General features: G+C 38.7%; 1 protein-coding gene across 6 annotated transcripts in view; it reads right to left on the bottom strand.

Moving 5' to 3' along the window:
• Positions 1-6,468: 6,468 nt before the first annotated feature.
• LOC103097350 (zinc finger protein 883-like) overlaps positions 6,469-21,918 on the bottom strand; it is a 31,622-nt gene continuing 16,172 nt past the window's right edge. For 2 of the 6 annotated variants that reach the window (XM_007490820.3, XM_016433077.2), the window contains exons 3-5: positions 13,004-13,130; positions 11,019-11,114; positions 6,469-8,616 (exon numbers count right to left, since the gene is read on the bottom strand). In XM_007490820.3, the coding sequence (XP_007490882.2) occupies positions 6,665-8,616; positions 11,019-11,114; positions 13,004-13,130 (2,175 nt within the window). In that variant the 3' untranslated portion in view covers positions 6,469-6,664. Of the gene's footprint in view, positions 8,617-11,018; positions 11,115-13,003; positions 14,765-15,016; positions 15,134-21,918 lie in introns of all 6 variants that reach the window. The other 4 variants (XM_056821298.1, XM_056821297.1, XM_056821299.1 and 1 more) reach the window with 4 other exon arrangements.

Genomic DNA, 21,918 nt, shown 5'->3' with positions numbered 1-21,918 from the left:
AACAATCATACCATAGGGGCTGAGGGTACTGAGAACACAATTCAAATTTAGACTGGTGGCTCTTAGGGAGTTCCTGATTTATGTAATTGAGTTCCTGAGGCATACGGAAGCTTGATGTACTTGTACTTATTGCTTGGGCCTCTATGATTGATTTGTGTGTTGGCTTCATGAGAATAGGCTTCTGTGAGTGGGAAAGTTCTTAGGCTTGGCCTGTCACTGCAGTTTTGCTGGGAATTATGTACCTAAGTAAAAGTTAACCCATGATAGTCTTTTTGGGATTGGGTTTAAGGGTCTGATCTTTTGGTGGTGTTTTAGAGAATTAGGGTACATGTGTTTTGTTCTTGCATTATTTCTTTTGAGACTAGGGGGAATAATAATCATGTCAACTCATAGGTAAGGGGCATTGATGAAAGGGGTCATGTAAAGGGGGTTGGGTGGGTTATCACATCTCGCCAAGGACCACTCTGTGGTCTCCCCAGCTACCACACGTGATCTTGTCAAGGCGTTGTGGTCTGATGGCTCCCAGCATGATTCCACCTCAGATCTTCTTGATTCCATCCATATTTTCCCTTCCAGAGGTTCAGATGAAGTCCCTGAGGTCTCTAACCCATACTTACTAATGCAGCAGGAGTTAGCCCTCATTTTATGTGATTAAAACAATGAAACGAGAGTGAAAGGACATTAAATTAGACAGACTTGATCCATGGGTGGGTCCTAGAATTTCCATTCTGACTACCCAACTGGGGCAATACTAAGTAGCAGAGACAAGATTTGAACCAGGGGCTGAAGAGTTGCTTCCTGTTGTACCATGTTGCTTCCCAAACATATAACACACATGTACTAATGGATTTGTGTGTTAGGACTCTGGCCATTTGCTATGTTCATTGAATTTCATCTGGAAAGGATGCTGGATGTTACCTGGGCTGACTCCTTTGTTTCACAGAACATATTGAGACCCCAGAAGAGAGACACATGACAAAGCCAGAATCTGAACCCAGGGCTTCTGAATGAATTCCTCATGGGGAACAGGAGGGAGGGGGCATGCCTGGCCTTCAGGACTACCAACCGCCTCTTTTCCTCTCTCAGTAGAGGGCCTCAGAGGGGATCTTGGATCAGCCACTTCCTATGTGACAGTATCTGAGGATCCAAACATATGAGGTTGGGGTGGGAATGAGGAGGCAGATGGGAGAGGATGGGAAAGGGGGTTGTATCTTTTCTTAATAGAAATCATTTAGGTGGTTCTTCCTCAAGCCTAAGCCTAAGCTAAGGAAAATATAAACATCCCAGGCAACATAAATACCAAAATAAAGACATTCTCTGTGCTCTAGCAGCTGAACTTCCAAAGGAGAATAATGGGCATTGAGGGGGATTTTGGTTGGAAGAATTCCTGGTCTGGAGAGGAAGGCTTCAGGGCACAGACTGACATCCACCTTTCAGGTACAGGTACATAGTGATTTGTTCTTTGTTGTTGGCTGAACTGGAGAAAAAGGAGAAAGGACTGGGATGGACAAGAAGTCAAAACCATGACTAGGCTGAGGAGGTTGGGTGGAAGAAAGGTCCTGAGAGTGGAGAGTGAAGTGATGATTTCCTGAGGCTTCCCCTCAGCAGTGATTATGGAGACGTGGACACTAGGGAGCATTGCAGAGTCTCACGGAGCCAAGGATATGGGCAGGACTTCCTGACGGGTACTTGTTTCCAGTTTTGCTTAATTTAAGAGAAGATATTTTGCCCTCTTGCTAAAACCCATGGTGGGGGTCGGGGGTGGGGAGCAGAGGAGGAGGGAGGGAAGGAGGAAGAGAGACAGAGAAAGAGAAGCAAAAGAGATAAAGACCAGAGGCAAAATAAAGACAGGAGACAGAGAGAAAAAACATGAAAATAAGGACAAAAGAAATAAGAAATGGTTACTCTTTGCAAAATTGCAACTGGAAATTTTTCAGCTCTTGAAGATAGGGGGAAGTGAAATATAAAACTGCTTCCCTGAAAAGCCTGTGACATAGGTAGAGGTTTAGGAGTGGATTAAATAAACACAAAAGATCTGATCAGGCTGTTGGATGGTATATCATTGAAACTTTATTATCCTAAAAAACTTTATTTCCTGGGACCTACCGACTTCCTTTCATTACATACTTCCTATAGATGGGATATTAGGTGGGGACGTGGAGAGTCCCACCTTTTTACTTCCTGTCCTGAGCTTGATGGGGGTAAGGCAGGTGTTTGAAAGGGTAGATTAGCCTTGGGCATGTGGTCTTTATTTTGTATCCTCTTTATTCCTTGATTTCTAATGATCATTAATAAATCACCTATAATATAATATTTTATTATTTGAGATTTAATTTTAATTTTTACATTGATGGCAACCACTGGTTGGAGAAGAACTTCTCAATTTTTTTAAGGTAGCCTAAATAAATTCCAAAATCTCTTTGGAGTTGCTGCCCTTTTCTTTTCCTACTTTTTCCCGGTTGCTCTCCCTATCAGCTGGGCTATTTTTAACCTGGGAATTCTTGGTGAAGAAGAGATAAGCTGCTTTTCTCGCCCATCTGCTTGAGCCCATGTTCTTTAGTTCCTTGATGCTGCCTCTGGCATTGTTATTGCTGATACTGCCTGCTCCTGCTCCTGAATCCTCCTCCTGATTTCTGGCCCCAGCTGTTCCTGCTTTTGAATCCTCCTGATCTCTGGCTTTGGCCCCAGCCTCAACTTCATTCCTGCTGGTAGCTGCAGCTTTATCTTCAGAACTCACAAACTTGGAGTCACTCTCTGGCAACTGGTAAAAACCGGACGTATTTTCCTTAGGCAACGATTAGCCTCCTAACTCCCTCTCCATGTGGCTGGGGAAACAAACTGCTCCCTAGCATTTTACCTCAGGGAGGAAGGAGAAGGAAGTTATTCTTCCAAACAGGAAGTAAATTATAAGCATGGCACACTCTTTGAAGGAGCAGTGCATTAAATATTTCAAAGAGCTTGAAGCTTTAGCATGTTTTTTCATGAGTGCACTGATTCTTTTACTTGTCATGGCCAAGATTCAGGGGAGAAATTCATCTCCCTACAACCCTTTGTCATTTGGGCCTGCCCAGTCTCTAAGATTCATCCAGTTTGAGATTCCCTAAACCTGTGTTCTCCCTTGCTATGGGAAATCTCAGAGCCCTGACAAAAGGAATCTGAACGGATAGAGAAAGGAACTTTAGAGATTTCACTTGAAGATTTTCAGTCTTTTCAAACACCATTGTTTTATGAAAGTCTATATTTTATTGTATTTTGCTGATTGTATTGTTTATAATTTAATTTTGTTTAAAGTTCATATATTAATGTATTAAATACTATCCTGAGGGGGCAGTTGGGTAGCTTAGTGGATTGAGAACCAGGCCTCGAGACGGGAGGTCCTAGGTTCAAATCTGGCCTCAGACACTTCCCAGCTGTGTGACCCTGGGCAAGTCACTTGACCCCCATTGCCTAGCCCTTACCACTCTTCTGCCTTGGAGCCAATACACAGTATTGACTCCAAGACAGAAGGTAAGGGTTTAAAAAATAAATAAATAAATACCATCCTGTTACACTGAATCAGTTTAATCTACTGTGTTTTAACTATTATATATATTCTGTTACCTTTCTCCTATGACTACTGAACAAAATATTGTTAATTGTTACATAGATGATGGATGGACTCAACCTGGCTAAGAACCTATGAAAAATTTAATGATCTAAGAATTTAAATGGTAATTCTAAGGAGTCTTCAGAAAAAATGTTAATTAACTAATGGTTTCTGAATGAATGGATGATTTTTGAAATATTTATATGATAAAGAATGTTGTAATAAAGACAGGGAAACAAAGACATGTTTCTACCAAGGTGTTTCTGTGAAGCAGGAAGCCAAAAAAGAGCTCCTGAAAAACTTCCACTAGAACCATCGAGATTTCTTGGTGATGTTCTAGAACCAAATAAGTTTTACTCTGTTTAAAAAATATTTGCCAAAGTTGAAAGATTTGCTACATCTGTAAAAATTGTGACAAATATCCATCAGTACATAGGTTTTTCTTTGTCATACACCAACTTATATGAAATATGATAGTGAGCTTGTTTGCTATTGTAATTAACTGAGATATTGTGAATTTGGGGAATTTGGTACTTCTTTGAATGTGCATTATTTAATGTATTATTGTTTTATTCTGAACATTGTTTGTACTCACAAAGTGGTTAAGTTAAAATGGAAATGGATCTCATTTTTTTGGTGAGAAACCTTTGTATTCTACCTCTCCTTGGCTGACACTGTGTCACTGATTATAAGCTATATACTTTTTATTTTAAAAACTTTTTAACTACTGTTTTTCCTTGCATGTGCAATATAGTATCTGAGTTTTTTTTCCTCTCCTTTTGTATTTGAAGCACATGTTATTTTGTTTGTTTGGTAAGGTCTATATGTGCCAGCAAACAAGAAGAAACAAGTGAGTGATGGTTATTTAGGGAATGGTTAAAAAAAACCTAATAGATGAATGTCAACAAATAGGAAGGTTGACAAGCATTAGGATTTAAGATGAAGTCCATATGATTGTATTTTTTCTGTAATATGGAATTAAAAAAAAATTTAAGTGTTTAAGAACAGCAGACCTGTAGGAAGGTCTGTGATGTCTGTGCTATGGGAAAGTGTCTTTCCTACTAAACTGGAGGCAGCGAATCTTATCTCTAGCATAATGTGTCCAGTGTATAGTCAGGTATGAATTTAAAGTGAAGGTCTACTATTAATCATTCCTTGTACACTCCTTCATTCTAGAATGTTGTTCACCACTTAACGTACAACTCTTCTCCATCATTTCATTTTTTTTTTGATAAAACGTGTTTTGATAATCACGTGTAAAAATAATATCCAACGTTTTTTGAAAAAATCTGAGTCTTGGATTTTATCCTCCATTCCTAAGAGATGTTAAGCAATCTTATATAAATTTTGCATGTGGAATCATATAAAACATTTCCCCATATTGATCGTTCTGTGGAACTAAACTGAAACAAACAAAAAATTTAAAAGGGGAAAATGTTTTTCTTTAGTCTGAATTCACATATCATCAATTCTTTCTCTGGAAACACATGAAACTCCTCCCCCCGAGTCCTTTGGGACTGCACATTGTCTTGTTGAGAATAACTCAATTCACAGGTGTTTTGCATACAATATTTCTGTCACAATTGGTCACAGTGATTCTCCTGCTGTTGCTAAATTTCATCTGTATCAGTTCTCCCCAGCTTCTCCTCCTCCTCCTCATTAATTATAAAACAATAGTATTCTATTACAATCATATGCCACAATTTTCTCAGCCCTTCCTCAATTGATGAGTTCCCTCTTACTGTCCAATTCTTTTGTCACCCCCAAAAGAGCAGTTTTAAATGTTTTTTTTTTTAAAAGCACATAGAAGTCCTTTTTCCTTTTTTAAATGCCCTTTGGACATAGTTTAAAACTGTTCTTTCCAGAAAGGTTGAATCAGTTCACAATTCCACTCAATAGTTCATTAGATTCTATTTTCTTAAATCTCCTCCAACTTTTTTCCCTTTCCTTCTCTGTCATAATACTTACATCTGCTGTTCTTAGGTGGTCCCTAAGACTTATAAATTATAGTGATCACCTCATCCTAAGAAAAATGCATACAACTTAAGCACATTTGTTAGGATTTTCTGCACTATGAATCCTCTGATATGAAGTAAGAGATGATTTTGTGATGAAAGTCTTCCTACAGGGAATCCATCTGCAACTGGTCTGTTCAGAACACATTATCTCATAATGAACAAGCTCCAGACTCCATTTTAATGTCTTTCTTTTTTTCATGACAGTAATGAGATTACTATCCAAAAGTAATTCTCACTTGGGAATAAGAGATGATTGTTGCCTGAAGGCCACATCACATTCATTATCTTCCCAACGTTTCTCTCAAGTGTGGATCTTTTTAAGTTAAATAATCTAAAAATGGCAACTATAAGATCTGTGAGTGAAGAAATCCTTATACCCCTTCATTATTATTTTATTACCAATTCTAAGGCTTGATTTCATTAAAATTATAGCTTTAGCATAGTTAATCACTGTTAGCATAGGTCTTGGGAAAATTCTAGAAATCTCTCACTTGTGTGACTCACATAGTTAGTATTTTGATTAAAATGTAATTGTAGCATAAGTCAAGCATGATAAAACTGAAGTAAATGTATTTCCCAGCATCTTGCTTAACTAAGAATAATCCCCAGAATAGATACCAATAACCCACCTTGGTGTTAATCAGCTCTGGTAAACTCCCTTATTTTACTGTTTTGGAATTATATATATTTGCTGACCTGACTGCTTAGATAACCTTTTTATGAGTACAATACTTTTATGGTTGCTGACGCCTATTTTTATATTGCTCAGGTTATGTTTTCCAAAATACTGTATGTTTGATTTGTTGACCTTAGATTTTAGCATAAGTTTGGTATATGAGGAGACCACTCACAAAGCTCTGGCTCTTTCAGTCTTAAACAGAAGTCTGGCTTTATTGTAAGACTGGCCCTCTCTCAATAAACCAGTTTCTTTTTGGCTCGGAGACTTGTTTTTTTAATATGTATTCCTACAGTTAGAAATTAAGCACCAGAACAGGCTCACTCATGAGGTTTCTCTCCAGTGAAATTTTCTGACATGAAGCAACTGTGGAAATGTGAAAGCCTATCCAAGTTGATGACATTTATAAACTTTCTCTCCAGTGTGGATGGTCTGATGTGTATCAAGGGAGCCCCTATGTGTAAAAGCCTTTCCACAGTGTTTACATTCATAAGGTTTCTCTACACTGTGGATGCTCTGATGTGCAGCAAGATGGCCCTTCCGTTTGAAAGTTTTTCCACACTGTTTACATTCATAAGGTTTCTCTCCAGTGTGGATTCTCTGATGTGGAGCAAGAGAGTCCCTCCGTTTGAAAGTCTTTCCACACTGTTTACATTCATAAGGTTTCTCTCCAGTGTGGATTCTCCGATGTGCAGCAAGAGATCCCCTGTGTGAAAAAGCCTCTCCACACTGTTTACATTCATAAGGTTTCTCTCCAGTGTGGATTTTCTGATGTGTAACTAAAATGTCCTTCCGTTTGAAAGTCTTTCCACACTGTTTACATTCATAAGGTTTCTCCCCAGTATGGATTCTCTGATGTGCAGCAAGATGGCCCTTTCGTTTGAAAGTCTTTCCACACTGTTTACACTCATAAGGTTTCTCTCCAGTGTGGATTCTCTGATGTGCAGCAAAAGATCCCTTGTGTGAAAAGGCCTCTCCACATTGTTCACATTCATAAGGTTTCTCTCCAGTGTGGATTTTCTGATGTGCAACTAAAACATCCCTTCGTTTGAAAGTCTTTCCACACTGTTTACATTCATAAGGCTTCTCTCCACTGTGGATACTCTGATGTGCAGCAAGATGGCTCCTCTGTGTGAAAGTCTTTCCACATTGTTCACATTCATAAGGTTTCTGTCCACTGTGGATGCTGTGATGTGCAGTAAGAGAGACCTTCCATGTAAAAGTCTTTCCACACTGTTTACATTCATAAGGTTTCTGCCCACTATGGATGCTCTGATGTGCAGCAAGAGAGACCTTCCATGTAAAAGCCTTTCCACACTGTTTACATTCATAAGGTTTCTCTACACTGTGGATGCTCTGATGTGCAGCAAGATGGCTCTTCCGTTTGAAAGTTTTTCCACACTGTTTACATTCATAAGGTTTCTCTCCGGTGTGGATTCTCTGATGTGCAGCGAGATATTCCCTCCGTTTGAAAATCTTTCCACACTGTTTACATTCATAAGGTTTCTCTCCAGTGTGGATTCTCTGATGTGCAGTAAGAGATCCCCTGTGTAAAAAAGCGTTTCCACATTGTTCACATTCATAGGGTTTCTCTCCAGTGTGGATTCTCTGATGTGCAGCAAGAGATCCCCTGTATGAAAAAGCCTTTCCACATTGTTCACATTCATAAGGTTTCTCTCCATTGTGGATTCTTTGATGTGCAACTAAATGGTCCCTCCGTTTGAAAGTCTTTCCACACTGTTCACATTCATAAGGTTTCTCTGCACTATGGATGCTCTGATGTTTAGCAAGATGGCCTTTCTGTTTGAAAGTCTTTCCACATTGTTTACATTCAAAAGGTTTCTCTCCATCCTGGATTTGGTGATGTGCAGAAAGGTCAGAGTTCTGACTTAAAGGTCGAGATGCACCTTTATCACTAACAGAAACTATCTTGATACCTTTACTTTTTGGATGTCTAATGAGGTCTAAACTCTTGCCAAAGGCCATTCCTCCCACATTATCTTGATACATGGGCATTTCAGGAGGTTTCTCAGGGGATTGAACAAATCTTACTTCTTCAGAAAAGCATCTTCTATATTCACTATCCTGACAACAGTCATTTCTGGAGGTCAATTTCATACCCTGATTTAGGATTGTATATTGGCTCAATTTCTCTGCAGTATCACCAAATTCACAGTCACTCTTTGGACTTTTATTTACTTTGATATTAGAGTCATAGATTTCTCTCAAAATGAAAACATGGGGACCATCATTCAAGCATCTTTCTGGCCCAAATCCTTCCACAAAAAGAGTTAGCTTTGTAGACATCTCCTTCACTTCAAAATTCGTCTCTGTTTCTGAAGAAAACAAATTATGATATAAACAAAGAATGAAGGATACACACACACAGAAAAATGTAAGTTCTTTCCTCTTATGGCAGGAAGTAAAATGATTTACATTCTATTTCCTCAGGCAAAAATGAGTTTTCAAATTTAAAGGAGCAGAACTAGTCTCTGGATACACCATTTGGTCATATCTGCAAGATGGATGATTTTAGAAAGACTTATACATACAATATCAATGAAACCTCACAATGGACCTGTGACACAGGCAGGCCAAAGAATCTCATCATACTTTATAAATCATGTCATGAGTAAAGAATGGAGGTATGACATGACTAACTTCCTTGTGGCTAGATTACAACTCAAACCCTGTGCATGAGTATGCTTTGTCCGCAGTATTTCAGTCTTTCTCCATTGCCCTTTCTATCTTTCTTAAAAAGTCACTCATCTATTATTCTTATAATTTTGTATATCTCAGGTAAATTTCTAGACATTCTGTTCTCATCATGTTGGATGTAATATCACAGCATCATTCTCAGTCAATTCTGTATGCTAAGCTGAAAACCAATTTCATTCTTTTTTAACCCTCATGCAGTAATTTTCAGAGTGGAATATAAGCTTTCTTTTTGCTACAGATACATAGATATTATGCCCTTTAGTGCAAACATACTAATTATTCACCTTATTTTACCATCTACAATACACAATGTCTGTAGGGATGGGGGTATGGCTGGATTTTTGGAACTCTGACATCAAGAATGAGGGAAGGAAAATGTTTGTTGAAGAGCAAATGATTTTGGGGAGGAAACTGACCTGAGAGAGGGCTACAGAGAATTTGGGGTTTCTGAGTTGGGTCCTTGACCTGAGAGGACCTGTTCTGGGGGCTGAGGATTCACCAAAAGCCACCTAAGAGGATCCTGGTCCTACAATCAAGCTTACTAGTGATCTTTCTTCAATTTGATTTCTCCAACTACTTCTTAACTGAGAAGATATCTGTGAATTTTAGATTAACTCCACCCTGCTTAGTCTTTAGAATTCTAGCAACCATGAATGTATAGAACCCTACTTAAGGATTAAGTGTTGAGGAGGATAGCCTATGACTGATATGCTAGTAAGTGACAAATCAAAAACAACTGACAGACTCCCTGGGCTGTCCCAAGTCAAGCTTAAGCTACCACTGGTACATGTGAGACACAGGAAGTGATATAAAGAACTGTCTATATATTTTGCGTCACTTCTTTTTGGGCTCTCTCTCGGAGACGTTGGGCTTGCTCAGTGAGGTTGGTCTCTCTTGGCAGAGTGGGGGGCCCATGGCAGCGTTCTTAGCATGCTTGGTGAGTGGTTAGTCTGATTCCTCTTTTCCTTTACCTCGTAAAGGAAACTATTCTCCGAGGAGACCCCTCATCTCAGGGGAGGCCTAGTGGCTGGAAGCTGAGCTTGATTGAGAAGGTACCTTGGTCTAGGCCTCTGAACTCTGATCTGGCTTGCCAGAGCAGTCCAATTCCCTTTCCTCTCTCTCTTCTTCTTAATTTCTTCCTACTATTGTAATTAAACCACCATAAAATTCCCAAACTGACTTGAGTATTTTATTGAGATTGAATTTAAATCCCTGGCAACCACCAAAATAATATTTTCAGTCAATAACACCTAATTTTACCCCTAACATATCTCAACCCCAAAGGGGGGCTCTTGGCTCTTAGAGGGAGAGAGTTTCGGCTCCCTTGCCCTTCCAATCTCATTGCACCTGTCTCCTTGTAGTTTCTTAGGCCAGTTAGTTACATAAAATAATAATGTAGTTATTTATTTGGGGAAATGGGTTAGAGAAGTTAGGGGATGAGAATTCCTCGCTCCCCAAGTGAAAGATGGGGTAGAGAATATTAGGGTAACCCATCCCTACTTTCCTTCACCCAGCTCACCCAAGAACCTTCATTAAAACCTTTATAAAGCAGTCAAACTTTGATAAGCCTTTTGACATAGGATTGAAAGGGTATATGATACAAGAATAGTCACTTGAGGCAACCTCCTCTGAGGCAAAGCCCCTGTTGGGGTTTGCCTCTAGATCTTCTCTGTGGGAGAGAAACAGAGGACATTCTTGGGTTTAGTTGGTAGGGGAAGCTTGTCTTCAATTCCCCTCCAGCCATTTCCTTAGGGAAGTCAAGCATAGGCTCTCTCCCTCTCATACTGATCCTACTCCTGTAACTCTCCCTGTACTCCACTGATACACCATCACAATCAGTGGAGGGAGCCTATATTTTTATATCTAGAAATCCTTCATTTTTATATGTGTCACTGAGTCACTCATCCCTCTCTCAGAAAATCACAGCATGATTCAGTGTTGGTCTGACATTCCCCAAGTCTAGCACTCCCTTCAACAACAGATAAAAGTCTTTTGGCACACATGCCTTGACCTCATTCACCTGGGAAGGAGCTCTTTGGGCCTTTTTGCTCTAGCAGCCAAGGTGCTTTCCCTTGATGAAAAGAAGAGATAAAATTTTCTCTAGGAACTTGAAGCCCTGGAAATAAGAAAGAAGGGATCAGGAGAGAAAAATAAAATACAGTCCTCTTAACAGAAAGGGGGCATGAAAGTAAAGCCTACAAAATGGCTTCTGTTGTATTCACTGTTGGGATATAGGCAGGAGGGCAGAGATCATGGAAACTATTTGCAAGCAGAAAATTCCATCTTTATTTACCTCTTTTAATAGAAGGATAGACACATTCAACAGTCTCTATTATCTGGAAATTAAAGTAGTTTGTAGTGAAGGGAAAGAAGATAATTAATAGTTATGAACCCAGTCTCCGTGCCTTTTAGAATATCATATTTGGGGCTTCATGATAATCTGAATTGTTTCTTACTGGCTTAGTGCAGTACTTTCTCCTTAGCTTGGAAGTTCTTAAATTGGATTGTAATACTCTTGTGTGAATTTTAGATTTCTTCCACCCTGCTTAGTCTTTAGAATTTTATCAACCAAGGAATGTATACACCCCCACTTAAAGATTAAGTGTGGGAGAGGATGGTCTGTGATCTATGTGTGCTAGCAAGTGACAAATCAAAAACAACTGACTGATCCCCTGGGCTGTCCTAAATCAAGTTTAACCCACCATTGGTACATGTGAGACACAGGAAGTGATATAAAGAACTGTCTTCATATTTCTCGTCACTTCCTGTGAGGGGAGCTTTTGTGGGCTTCGGCAGTGGAATTTGACTTGGAGGAGCTCTGAAGCATGGGTCTAGGTGGGATTGCTTCCCTTAGGCGATCGCGTGGTGAATGTTAAGGCTGGCTTCCCTTTCTTTTGACCTTTCTGAAGGTTTCAGCCTCCAAGGAAGCCCCTCATCTTGGAGGAGGCCTTCTAGCTAGAAGCCAAATTAGACTTAAATCTTCTGGGAAGGCCCCTTGGCTGAGAGGACTCTGAACTCCCCCTGGCTCAGGCAGGCAGGAGTAAATCTTTACTCTTTTCCCTCTTTCTCCTTCTTAATTTCTTCCTTCTATTGAAAATAAACCACCATAAAATCCCATTCTGACTTGAGTATTTAATTTGGGATTTAGAATTTAAATCACTGGTGACCCCTAAATAATATATTCAGTCTCAATCCTAAAATTTACCCTTAAAACACTTGGAAGTTGTCATTTGGGGATTTGTTGTAGGAGCTGTTCCGTGGATTCATTCCATCCCTCTTTTAACCTATGATTCCAGAATATCAAAGCAATTTTCTTTGATAATTTCATATAATATATCTAGACTTTTTTTTTGGAGGGGGGGGGAGTAGTCTAATGAATCTTAGATTGCCTTTCCTAGATCTATTTTCCAGGTCAGGGGCTTTTTTAGTAAGATATTTCCAATTTTCTTCTATTTTAAAATTCTTTTGGTTTTCTGGTTACTTGATGCCTCATGACGTCATTAGCTTCTATATGCCCAATTCTAATTTTAAAGGATGGTTTTCTTCCATGACCTTTTGATCTTTTTCCATTTTTCTTTTCCTGGAACTCTTTTTTACATTGGATATTTTTACCCTTTTTGCCCAGTTATTCAACACTACTTTTTATGAAACTCTTTTCTTTTTGCATTTTTGTGTTTCTTTTTCCACTTGACCAATTTTACTTTTTTAGCTCTCATTTTCTTTCTGCAATACTTTTATTTCTTTCCCCCATTTTTCTTCTACTTTACTTATTTCATTATTGAATTCCTTTTTGAAATCTTCAAACACCTGAGACCATTTCCCATTATTATTTGATATTTTGCAGCTGGAAGTTTTTATATCCCATTTCCCAGCTTAGTATGTGCCTTCCTCTTCTTTACTTCCTCAGATATTTTTCTTTTGCTATGAAATCCTGTACATCTGGTTTGGAATAAAGACATTTCTCTTAATGGCAGATTCAGAGCTAACACAGGAAATAGTCCTTACCCACAGAAAGCAGATTCTGTACATTCTCCAGCATGACCTCTAGGTACAGCTCCTTCTGAGAATGGTCCAGTAAGCACCACTCTTCCTGGGTGAAGTCCACAGCCACATCCTTGAATGTTAATGCCCCCTAAAACAGCAAATATCACCTCTTCAGAATGGAGGAAACTGAAGCACACAAGGGATACCCCAACTCCTAACCTTGAAGGGTGTCAGAGCCAGCACTCTGACCAGTCATTCAGACTGGAGAACAGTCATTCAGAATCCAACCAATCCAATTCAGAATTGAACAGTCATTCAAAATCCAATTTTGCCAGTAATACTGGCAAAAACATTTTGTCTCTAAAGTGAGAAATCATGTTGTGAAGAGTTGTAATGGAGGAGTTAATTGGACGGCATTAATGAGAGAGAGAATGGAACCCCTCCAGTTAAGGACAAGGAATGTGAGGAGTAGATGTTATTTGCCCCAGGAGGTAGAAGGGGAAGATAGATTTGTTCCCTCCTTCAGTCCCCTTCAGACATGTCTCCTCACTAAACCTGCCATTTCCTTTTCTTCTAATAACTGTGATTTGAAATATTCTTCCCTAGTGGAAGAGAGAGAAATCAGTTTCTCTCCCCTCAGCTGAGCTACTGTTCTTCATTCACACTGGAGTCTAGATGGTAGATAACAGTCTTTACTCTAATAATTAAGTGGGTCAGGGAAAATGGCTAGAGGGTTTCAGGGCCTAGAGGAAAGAGGTGAAATAAGGTCCCTGCCCAACTAAATTTCCTTTCCCTCCCTCCAAGTTGAGAGACTCAGGCTTCACAGCCTGGCCTCCCAGAGGTTCAGGTTGGTTGAACCCTGGTCTTGTCATGGCTGAGTAATGTCCAGACTCAGGGTGTCACAGGGGTGTGATAGATCTTGAAAACTGCTTCTTGCTTCTTTCAGATTCCTGACACCTCTCTTTGGGGATCTTTTGAGGGGATGATGGTTGAGTTCAAATAGGGATCATGTTCAGTGCTCAGGAGCTGGTCTCCAACCAGACCTTCTCCTTTGCCTTCTCAAGACTGAGAGATGCAACTGTTTCCCTCCTGGAATCTCTTCTTCAGGATTTTAAGCCCTTTTCCCCATCTCCCGCTGTGGAAGGAAACCTTTGCAGTTCTTCCATTCTCTGTTAAATGAAGTCTCTGGACCCTTGCTCTATCACAGAGTAAAACCTGGAGAAGTGTCTTACTGTGAAAGGGTTTTCACTGTGGAATCAGGGAGACAGGAAGTGCTCTCTGAGTGAGATGGGTGATTCTGTGGAGGAGAAATAAAGAAGGTAATCTGAAATTCCTCCTTATCACAAGAGTCAGAGTTGAACTGGTAAGAACATTTTTTTTAAGAGTTTCTGAGAAGGTAGCAAATACTGTGTATTCTAGGGGGAAAATATTACCAGTGTTCAATGAGGAGAAAACAAAGAAAAAGGAATTCTCTACTTAAGTTCCTTAAAGGCTGAAATACTCTTATCTATATGAAAACATAAAGAGGATTCCATAGTTATATGGGATCAAACTGATTTTAGCTAAGTGAAGAAGCTCAGTCTTGTATTAAATTGAGAAATAAAATTTTTAGTAAAGAAGAATAAATTCATGATAGGCCCTTGTATTAGGGTCCAATAAATTTCTAACAGGCCCTTGTATTAGGGTCCAATTAAAGTAATTTCTATCCCACAACTCTGTAGGAGATAATGCAGTAATATTTCACTTACCCATTCGCAGCCAAGACTACAGGAAGTTGCCATACTATAAGAGAGAAAAAGGACTAGATTTTTGTGTGTGATAGGGAAGTGTCATTCCCTGGTCTGATTTTTGTCATTCTTAGGGTTAGGGGGAGCCAGGATTATAGCCAAACTTCAGTAATTGTCTGTGAGTATTTCACAAAGAGTGTGGATACAAGGAAGTCCTATGTCCTTATCATATGTCATGTGGCTCAACCTCGAGTCTCACTCTAGGTTCAAGTCCTTTTGTAATGGCTTAGAAGTTCATCAATCCTACCTGGATTGGTTTCTTTCTTTTTGACCTGTGTGCTCTTTTTGGTACTATTCATGGTTAAGTCTGCGCTTCTGTGGCACTGTATAGATGAAGTCTGAGCTCCTTTTTTTATCCCATTTCCTAGAATCAGACACAAACATTAATCACAGTCCCATAATATTTATCAATAAATGGCAGGTTTCCACAGACTAAAACTTTAGGTATGCATTAATATTATTGCAAGGATGTATATTAAGTTATATTACTGCAGAATAAAACATAATATTAATTGTATGTACCTTAAGTACAAGAAATGAGAAAAAGGGAAAAATCAAAAATTCTAATCAAAAGAAAAGAAAAGAAAAGCAATAAAAAATTAGAATTAAAAAATTTAATGTGTTCCCAAAAAACAGTATCCACTTGTCTATGGATTATTATCTCCAGTGCATGTGATAGGATAAAGTCAATCAGTCTCAATAGAAGATGCTCTCTTTACATGTGAGCAATGAATCTAATAGTCCTTCTCTCTAATCTTTATAGATGTTGGAGTAGTTAACTATTTGGAATGGCCCTTCCCAAGGAGGCTGAGTTGCTCCAGTACGCTTGAAATTCTTAATATACACCTTGTCTCCTGGGTTCAGGTCATGAAGTAAAAAGTCTAGTGGTCTGGCTTGTACTGCAGCTCCGGATTCATGGAGTTAACGCAGTTTGTGCTGTAATTCCTGTATATAGGAAGCAATACTAGTATCTCCCCCTAAAAATGATGTATATGTAGGGGAGAAAGGCTTAGCCTGTATAGGTGGATGATCAAAAAGCATCTCAAATGGTGAGATGTGTAGGTCTCCTCTGGACCTGCTTCTCAGATAAAATAGGGCCAGAGGGAGAATTTCAGGCCATTTTAAATGTGTCTCAGTACATAATTTGCCAATCATAGTTTTAAGTTCTCTGTTCATTCTTTCAACTTGGCTTGAGCTCTGGGGATGATATATGAAATTTGGTTGTTATTCCTAAGCAAGAATATATCTGATTTAGAACAGAATCAATAAAATGATTTCCCCTATCTGAATCAATGTCAAATCTATTGGGCATCAACAGATAAAAAGATGGCAGGAGTCATAATCATGATATTTGACAAAGCCATAGTAAAAATAAATCTACTTAAAAGAGATAGGGAAGGTAATTACATCCTAATAAAAGGCAGTATAGACAATGAGGAAATGTCAGTACTCAACATGTATGCACCAAATGGTATAGAATCCAAATTTCTAAAGGAGAAACTAGTGGAGCTCAAGGATGAATACAAATACTATACTAGTGGGAGACCTGAACCTTCCTCTATCAGAACTAGATAAATCAAACCAAAAAATAAGTAAGAAAGAGGTAAGAGAAGTAAATGAAATCTTAGAAAAATTAGAGTTAGTAGATATGTGGAGAAAAACAAAAAGGGAAAAAAAGGAATACACCTTCTTTTCAGCAGCACATGGTACATTCGTAAAGATTGACCATGTATTATTAGGGCATAAAAACATTGCAAACAAGTACAAAAGAGCAGAAATAATAAATGCAATATTCTCAGATCACAATGCAATGGAAATAATAATTAGTAAGGGTACATGGAGAGGCAAATAAACAATTAATTGGAAATTAAACAATTCAATTCTCCAAAATTGGTTAAAGAACAAATCATAGAAACAATTAATAACTTCATTGAAGAAAATGACAATGATGAGACATCCTTTCAAAATCTATGGGATGCAGTCAAAGCAGTACTCAAGGGGAAAATCATATCCTTGAGTTCGTATATTAACAAATTAGAGAGGGGAGAGGTCAGTGAATTGGGCATGCAAATTAAAAAACTAGAAAGTGAACAAATTAAAAATCCTCAGATGAAGACTAAATTAGAGATCCTAAAAATCAAAGGAGAAATTAATAAAATGGAAAGTCAAAGAACTACTGATTTAATAAATAAGACTAGAAGCTGGTACTCTGAAAAAAAAAAAACCCAAATAAAATAGACAAAGTACTGGTCAATCTAATTAAAAAAAGGAAAGAAGAAAACCAAATTGACTGTACCCAAGATGAAATGGGAGACCTTACCTCTAATGAAGAGGAAATTAAGACAATCATTAAAAATATTATGCCAATTATATGGCAATAAATACGGCAATCTAGGTGATATTGATGAATAGATACAAAAATATGAATTGCCTATGTTGAGGAAGAAATAGACTAAGAAATAGATCTAAACAATTGGAAAAACATCGACTGCTCATGGGTAGGACAAGCTAACATAATAAAAATGACAATCCTACCCAAATTAACTTACTCATTTAGTTCCATACCAATCGAATTACCAGAAAACTTTTTTACTGAAAGAACCATAACAAAGTTCACCTGGAAGAACAAAAGATCAAGGATATCCAGGGAAATCATGAAAAAAAATGCGAAGGAAGGAGGTCTTGCAGTCCCAGATCTCAAACTATACTATAAAGCAGTGGTCATCAAAACAATTTGGTACTGGCTGAGAGATAGAAAGGAGAATCAGTAGAATAGACTTGGGGTAAGGGACCTCAGCAAGACAATATATGATAAGCCCAAAGATTCCAGCTTTTGGGACCAAAACCTATTTGATAAAAAACTGCTGGGAAAATTGGAAGACAGTATGGGAGAGATTAGGTTTGGATCAACGTCTCACCCTACACCAAGATAAACTCAGAATGGGTAAATATCTTGAATATAAAGGAGTAAACTATAAGCAAATTAGGTGAACACAGAATAATATACATGTCAGATCTTTGGGAAAGGAAAGCCTTTAAAACCAAGCAAGACCTAGAAAAAAAGTCACAAAATGTAAAATCAATAATTTTGATTACATCAACTTAAAAAGGTTTTGTACAAACAAAACCAATGCAACCAAAATTAGAAGGGAAATAAGAAATTGGGAAACAATCTTCATAACAGTTTAAAACCTCTGACAAAGGTCTAATTACTCAAATTTATGGAGAGATAAATCAATTGTACAAAAATTCAAGCCATTTTCCAATTGATAAATTGGCAAGGGACATGAATAGCCATTTTTCAGTTAAAGAAATGAAAACTATTAATAAGCACATGAAAAAGTGTTCTAAATCTGATGATCAGAGAGATGCAAGTCAAAACAACTCTGAGGTATCACCTCACACCCAGAAGATTGGCTAACATGACAGCAAAGGAAAGTAATGAATGCTGGAGGTGATGTGGCAAAGTCGGGATATTAATGCATTGCTGGTGGAATTGTCAATTAATCCAACCATTCTGGAGGGCAATTTGGAACTATGCCCAAAGGGTGCTAAAAGACTGTCTGCCCTTTGATCTACCATACCACTGCTGGGTTTGTACCCCAAAGGGATAATAAGGAAAGAGACTTGTACAAGAATATTCATAGCTGCACTCTTTGTGGTGGCAAAAAATTGGAAAATGACAGGATGCCATTCAACTGGGGAATGGCTGAACAAATTGTGGTATATGTTGGTGATGGAATACCATTGTGCTCAAAGGAATAATAAACTGGAGAAATTCCATGGGAACTGGAATGACCTCCAGCAATTGATGCAGAGCGAAAGGAGCAGAACCAGGAGAACATTGTACACAGACTGATACACTGTGGTACAATCAAATGTAATGGACTTCTCCTTTAATGACAATGCAGTGATCCTAAACAACTTGAAGGGATCTATGAGAAAAAACTATCCACATTCAGAGGAAAACTGTGGGAGTAGAAACACAGAAGAAAAACAACTGCTTAACTACATGGCTTGAAGGGATATGGCTGGGGATATAGACTCTAAATGAATATCCTAGTGCAAACACCAACAACATGGAAATAAGTTCAGATCAAGAACACATGTAATGCCCAATGAAATTGCACATCGGCTGTGGGAAAGGTGGGAGGGAAATAATGTGATTCTTGCAACCAAGGAATAATGTTCTAAATTGACTAAATAAATATTTTTTAAAAAGCATTTTAGCAGCAAAAGCCACTGAGGCTTGGGCTGTAGGAAATGCTTCTGGGCAATTGTTTGGTTGCTCTATAATGACTAGATAAAATTTATAATGTCCAGCCATTGGCATTGTTATGAAATCGATGTGTAGGTGCTCAAAAGTTGTGTAAGCCAGAGGATGCTCATCAAAGGCTTTGCTATGAAAGGCATGTTCGTTATATGCTTGGCAGGTAGAGCAAGCTGTACACACTTTAGAGGCTGTAGTAGTTATATCAGGGACTATCCATACCCTTTTAACAGAGTCCATGATACCCTGGGTACCAAAGTGACCATTCTTATGAACAGATTGGCAAATGTGATGATAGAAACTTCTAGGGAGCAGGGGTTTTCCTTCAGATGACACCCATATTCCATTAATCTGTTTTGTTTTGAATTTTTGCTTCCACTTTTCCACTTCCTTTTCATTATAGTTAAGTGATAAATTTAAGTCATCAGTGGTTGTTAATGTTAAAATTAATTCAGGCCCTTTTATGGCTGCTAGTTTTGCAGCAGTATCTGCTCGATCATTTCCCCTAGAGATAAGGTCAGTGCCACCTGTATGGGCAGAGCAATGAACTACAGCCAGGGCTTTGGGCAGCTGGCGAGCAGAACTTCCTTAGTAATTTCTGCATTAGGTACGGATTTTTCAGTTGAGGCTAAAATTCCTCTATGGAGCCATAGCATGCCGACTGAATGACAAATGCCAAAAGCATATCTAGAATTCGTATAAATTGTTGCCTTTTTATCCTTGGCAATTATACAGGTGTGTTTCAGGGCTATGAGTTCTGCACTTTGAGCGCTAATATTAGAGGGCAGTGAAGCTAACCACTCAGCGGCAAATTCTGTGACTACAGCAGCTCCAGTGGAGCATATGCCATCCCTCATAAAAGAAGAACCATCAGTAAATAAGAGATCTGGGTTGTCTAAGGGAGTGTTCAAGAGATTACCTCGAGGTTTTTCTGTCATGGACACTAGTGTTTCACAACTGTGTAATTGTTCTCCTGAAGTTAGTAAATCTGGAGGCCAGGTGGCAGGGTTAAGAGTTGTACAGCATTTTAGAGTAATATTTTTGTTGTTTAACAAGGTTATTTCATACCTTGTAATTTGCTGATCAGAAAATGCTTGTGTTCTATGCCTTAGCAACAATGCTTCTACCTCATGTAGGCATATAATTGTTAATGGGCATCCTAATACTAGATCAACAGTTTTTTTTTTCACTAGTAAAGTTGTAGCAGCTACACCTCTAAGACATGGTGGTGCTCCTGAAGCTACTGGGTCCAGCTGGGCCAAATAAGCAATTGGGCACTGAGAAGGTCCCAAAGTTTGATTTAAAACACCTGAAGCTACCCCTCTTTGCTCATGTTCATACAAAGTAAATGGCTTGTTGTAATCTGGGATGCTTGGAGCAGGGGCAGACAGGATAGCCTTTTTTAGATCTCATAGAGCTGACAGGTGTTCTGGCTCTAATTTGAGGGGTTTAGTATCCAAATCTCATTAGTGCTATAAGCAGTTTAGTAATTTCCCCATAGCAAGAACTCCATTGTCTACAAAACCCCATTGCTTCTAAAATAGCTCTTAACTATTTCTTAGTGGTAGGTATGCTTAATTTTTGAAAATTTTTAATTAATTTGGGAGAAATAGAACAGGCATCCGCAGTCAGGATGAACCCCAAATATTCCACTTTGGGAAGAAACCACTGAACTTAATTCTTTGAGATCTCATGCTCTCTTTTGTGCAGTTCCAAAAATAGATGTTCACTATCTTCCTGACATGCTTCTGCATCTGTTGAAGCCAGAAGTAGATCATCTATGTATTTGATTAATTTGCTATTTTTAAATTTTATATTATATGTGTCTTGGCTCAAAATTTGTGCGAATAAATTCAGGCTTTCCACTTACCCCTGGGGCAAACGACTCTATGTATACTGATAGCCCTTCCAGGTTAAAGCAAAGATAAGCCTGGAATCCTCATGTATGGGTATGGAAAAGAAGGCTGAGCACAAATCCACTACTATAAAGTATGTAGATATACTAGGAATAGAAGAAATGATAGTATTTATGTTGGAAATTATGGAGTGTCTCTTTATAATGTGATTGTTCACAGCCCTCGAATACTGTATAAATCTATAGATGTGCTTGCCAACGGGCCCTATTTTTGGTCTTTTTAACGGGCTGGATGAGCAAATTGTATTCAGGTTTACAAGGGATTATTATTCCCTTGTCAATTAATGAGTTTATTACTGGGGTAATACCCTCAATTGCCTCCTTTGAGAGAGAGTTCTGAGGAATAAAAGAAAGTGGGCTAGATTTAGTTTTTATCTGCACAGGAACAGCCGACTTAAGTAAGCCTACACTGGAAGAAGATGTGGCCAAAAGAGACTCAGGTATATCTGCAGGTATTGTAAAGGTGTGATGCTTTTTCCCCTCCTGGCTCTCTGAGAGAAGTACAGGGAGTAAATTCAAAGATTCCTCAAGTATGTCCAATGATAAGGAACCATCTGGGGAGCAAGTTATTGTGACTCTGAGTTTGCATAGAAGGTCCCTCTGCAGAAAATTTAAAGGGGAGTAAGGCATCAAGAGGAAAGAATGTTGGTACTTCTAGGGATCCTACAGACACCATCCTAGGGGAAATCTTTTTAACTCTTTGGGGGTATCCCTGACACTTCCATTACATTTTCTGAGGAAATGTAATTGCAACATAAATCAGGTGTACTCTTTAATACAGACCAGGTAGCTCCAGTGTCCAAAAGGACAATCATAATAGGTGTTACCCACCTTTAAGGTAACATGGGGCTTATCAGTATTGGGGGGGGCAGCAGATAGGGACAATGGGTAGTAAGACATCAGGGTCAGGAAAATCAAAGGTTGTATCCTCTGATTCCTGTGTCCCCCCTCATCAATGGGGTAT

The sequence above is a fragment of the Monodelphis domestica genome, chromosome 3 (assembly GCF_027887165.1).
Source record: "Monodelphis domestica isolate mMonDom1 chromosome 3, mMonDom1.pri, whole genome shotgun sequence".
Lineage (NCBI taxonomy): Eukaryota > Metazoa > Chordata > Mammalia > Didelphimorphia > Didelphidae > Monodelphis > Monodelphis domestica.
This window is presented reverse-complemented; position numbering and strand designations above follow the sequence as displayed.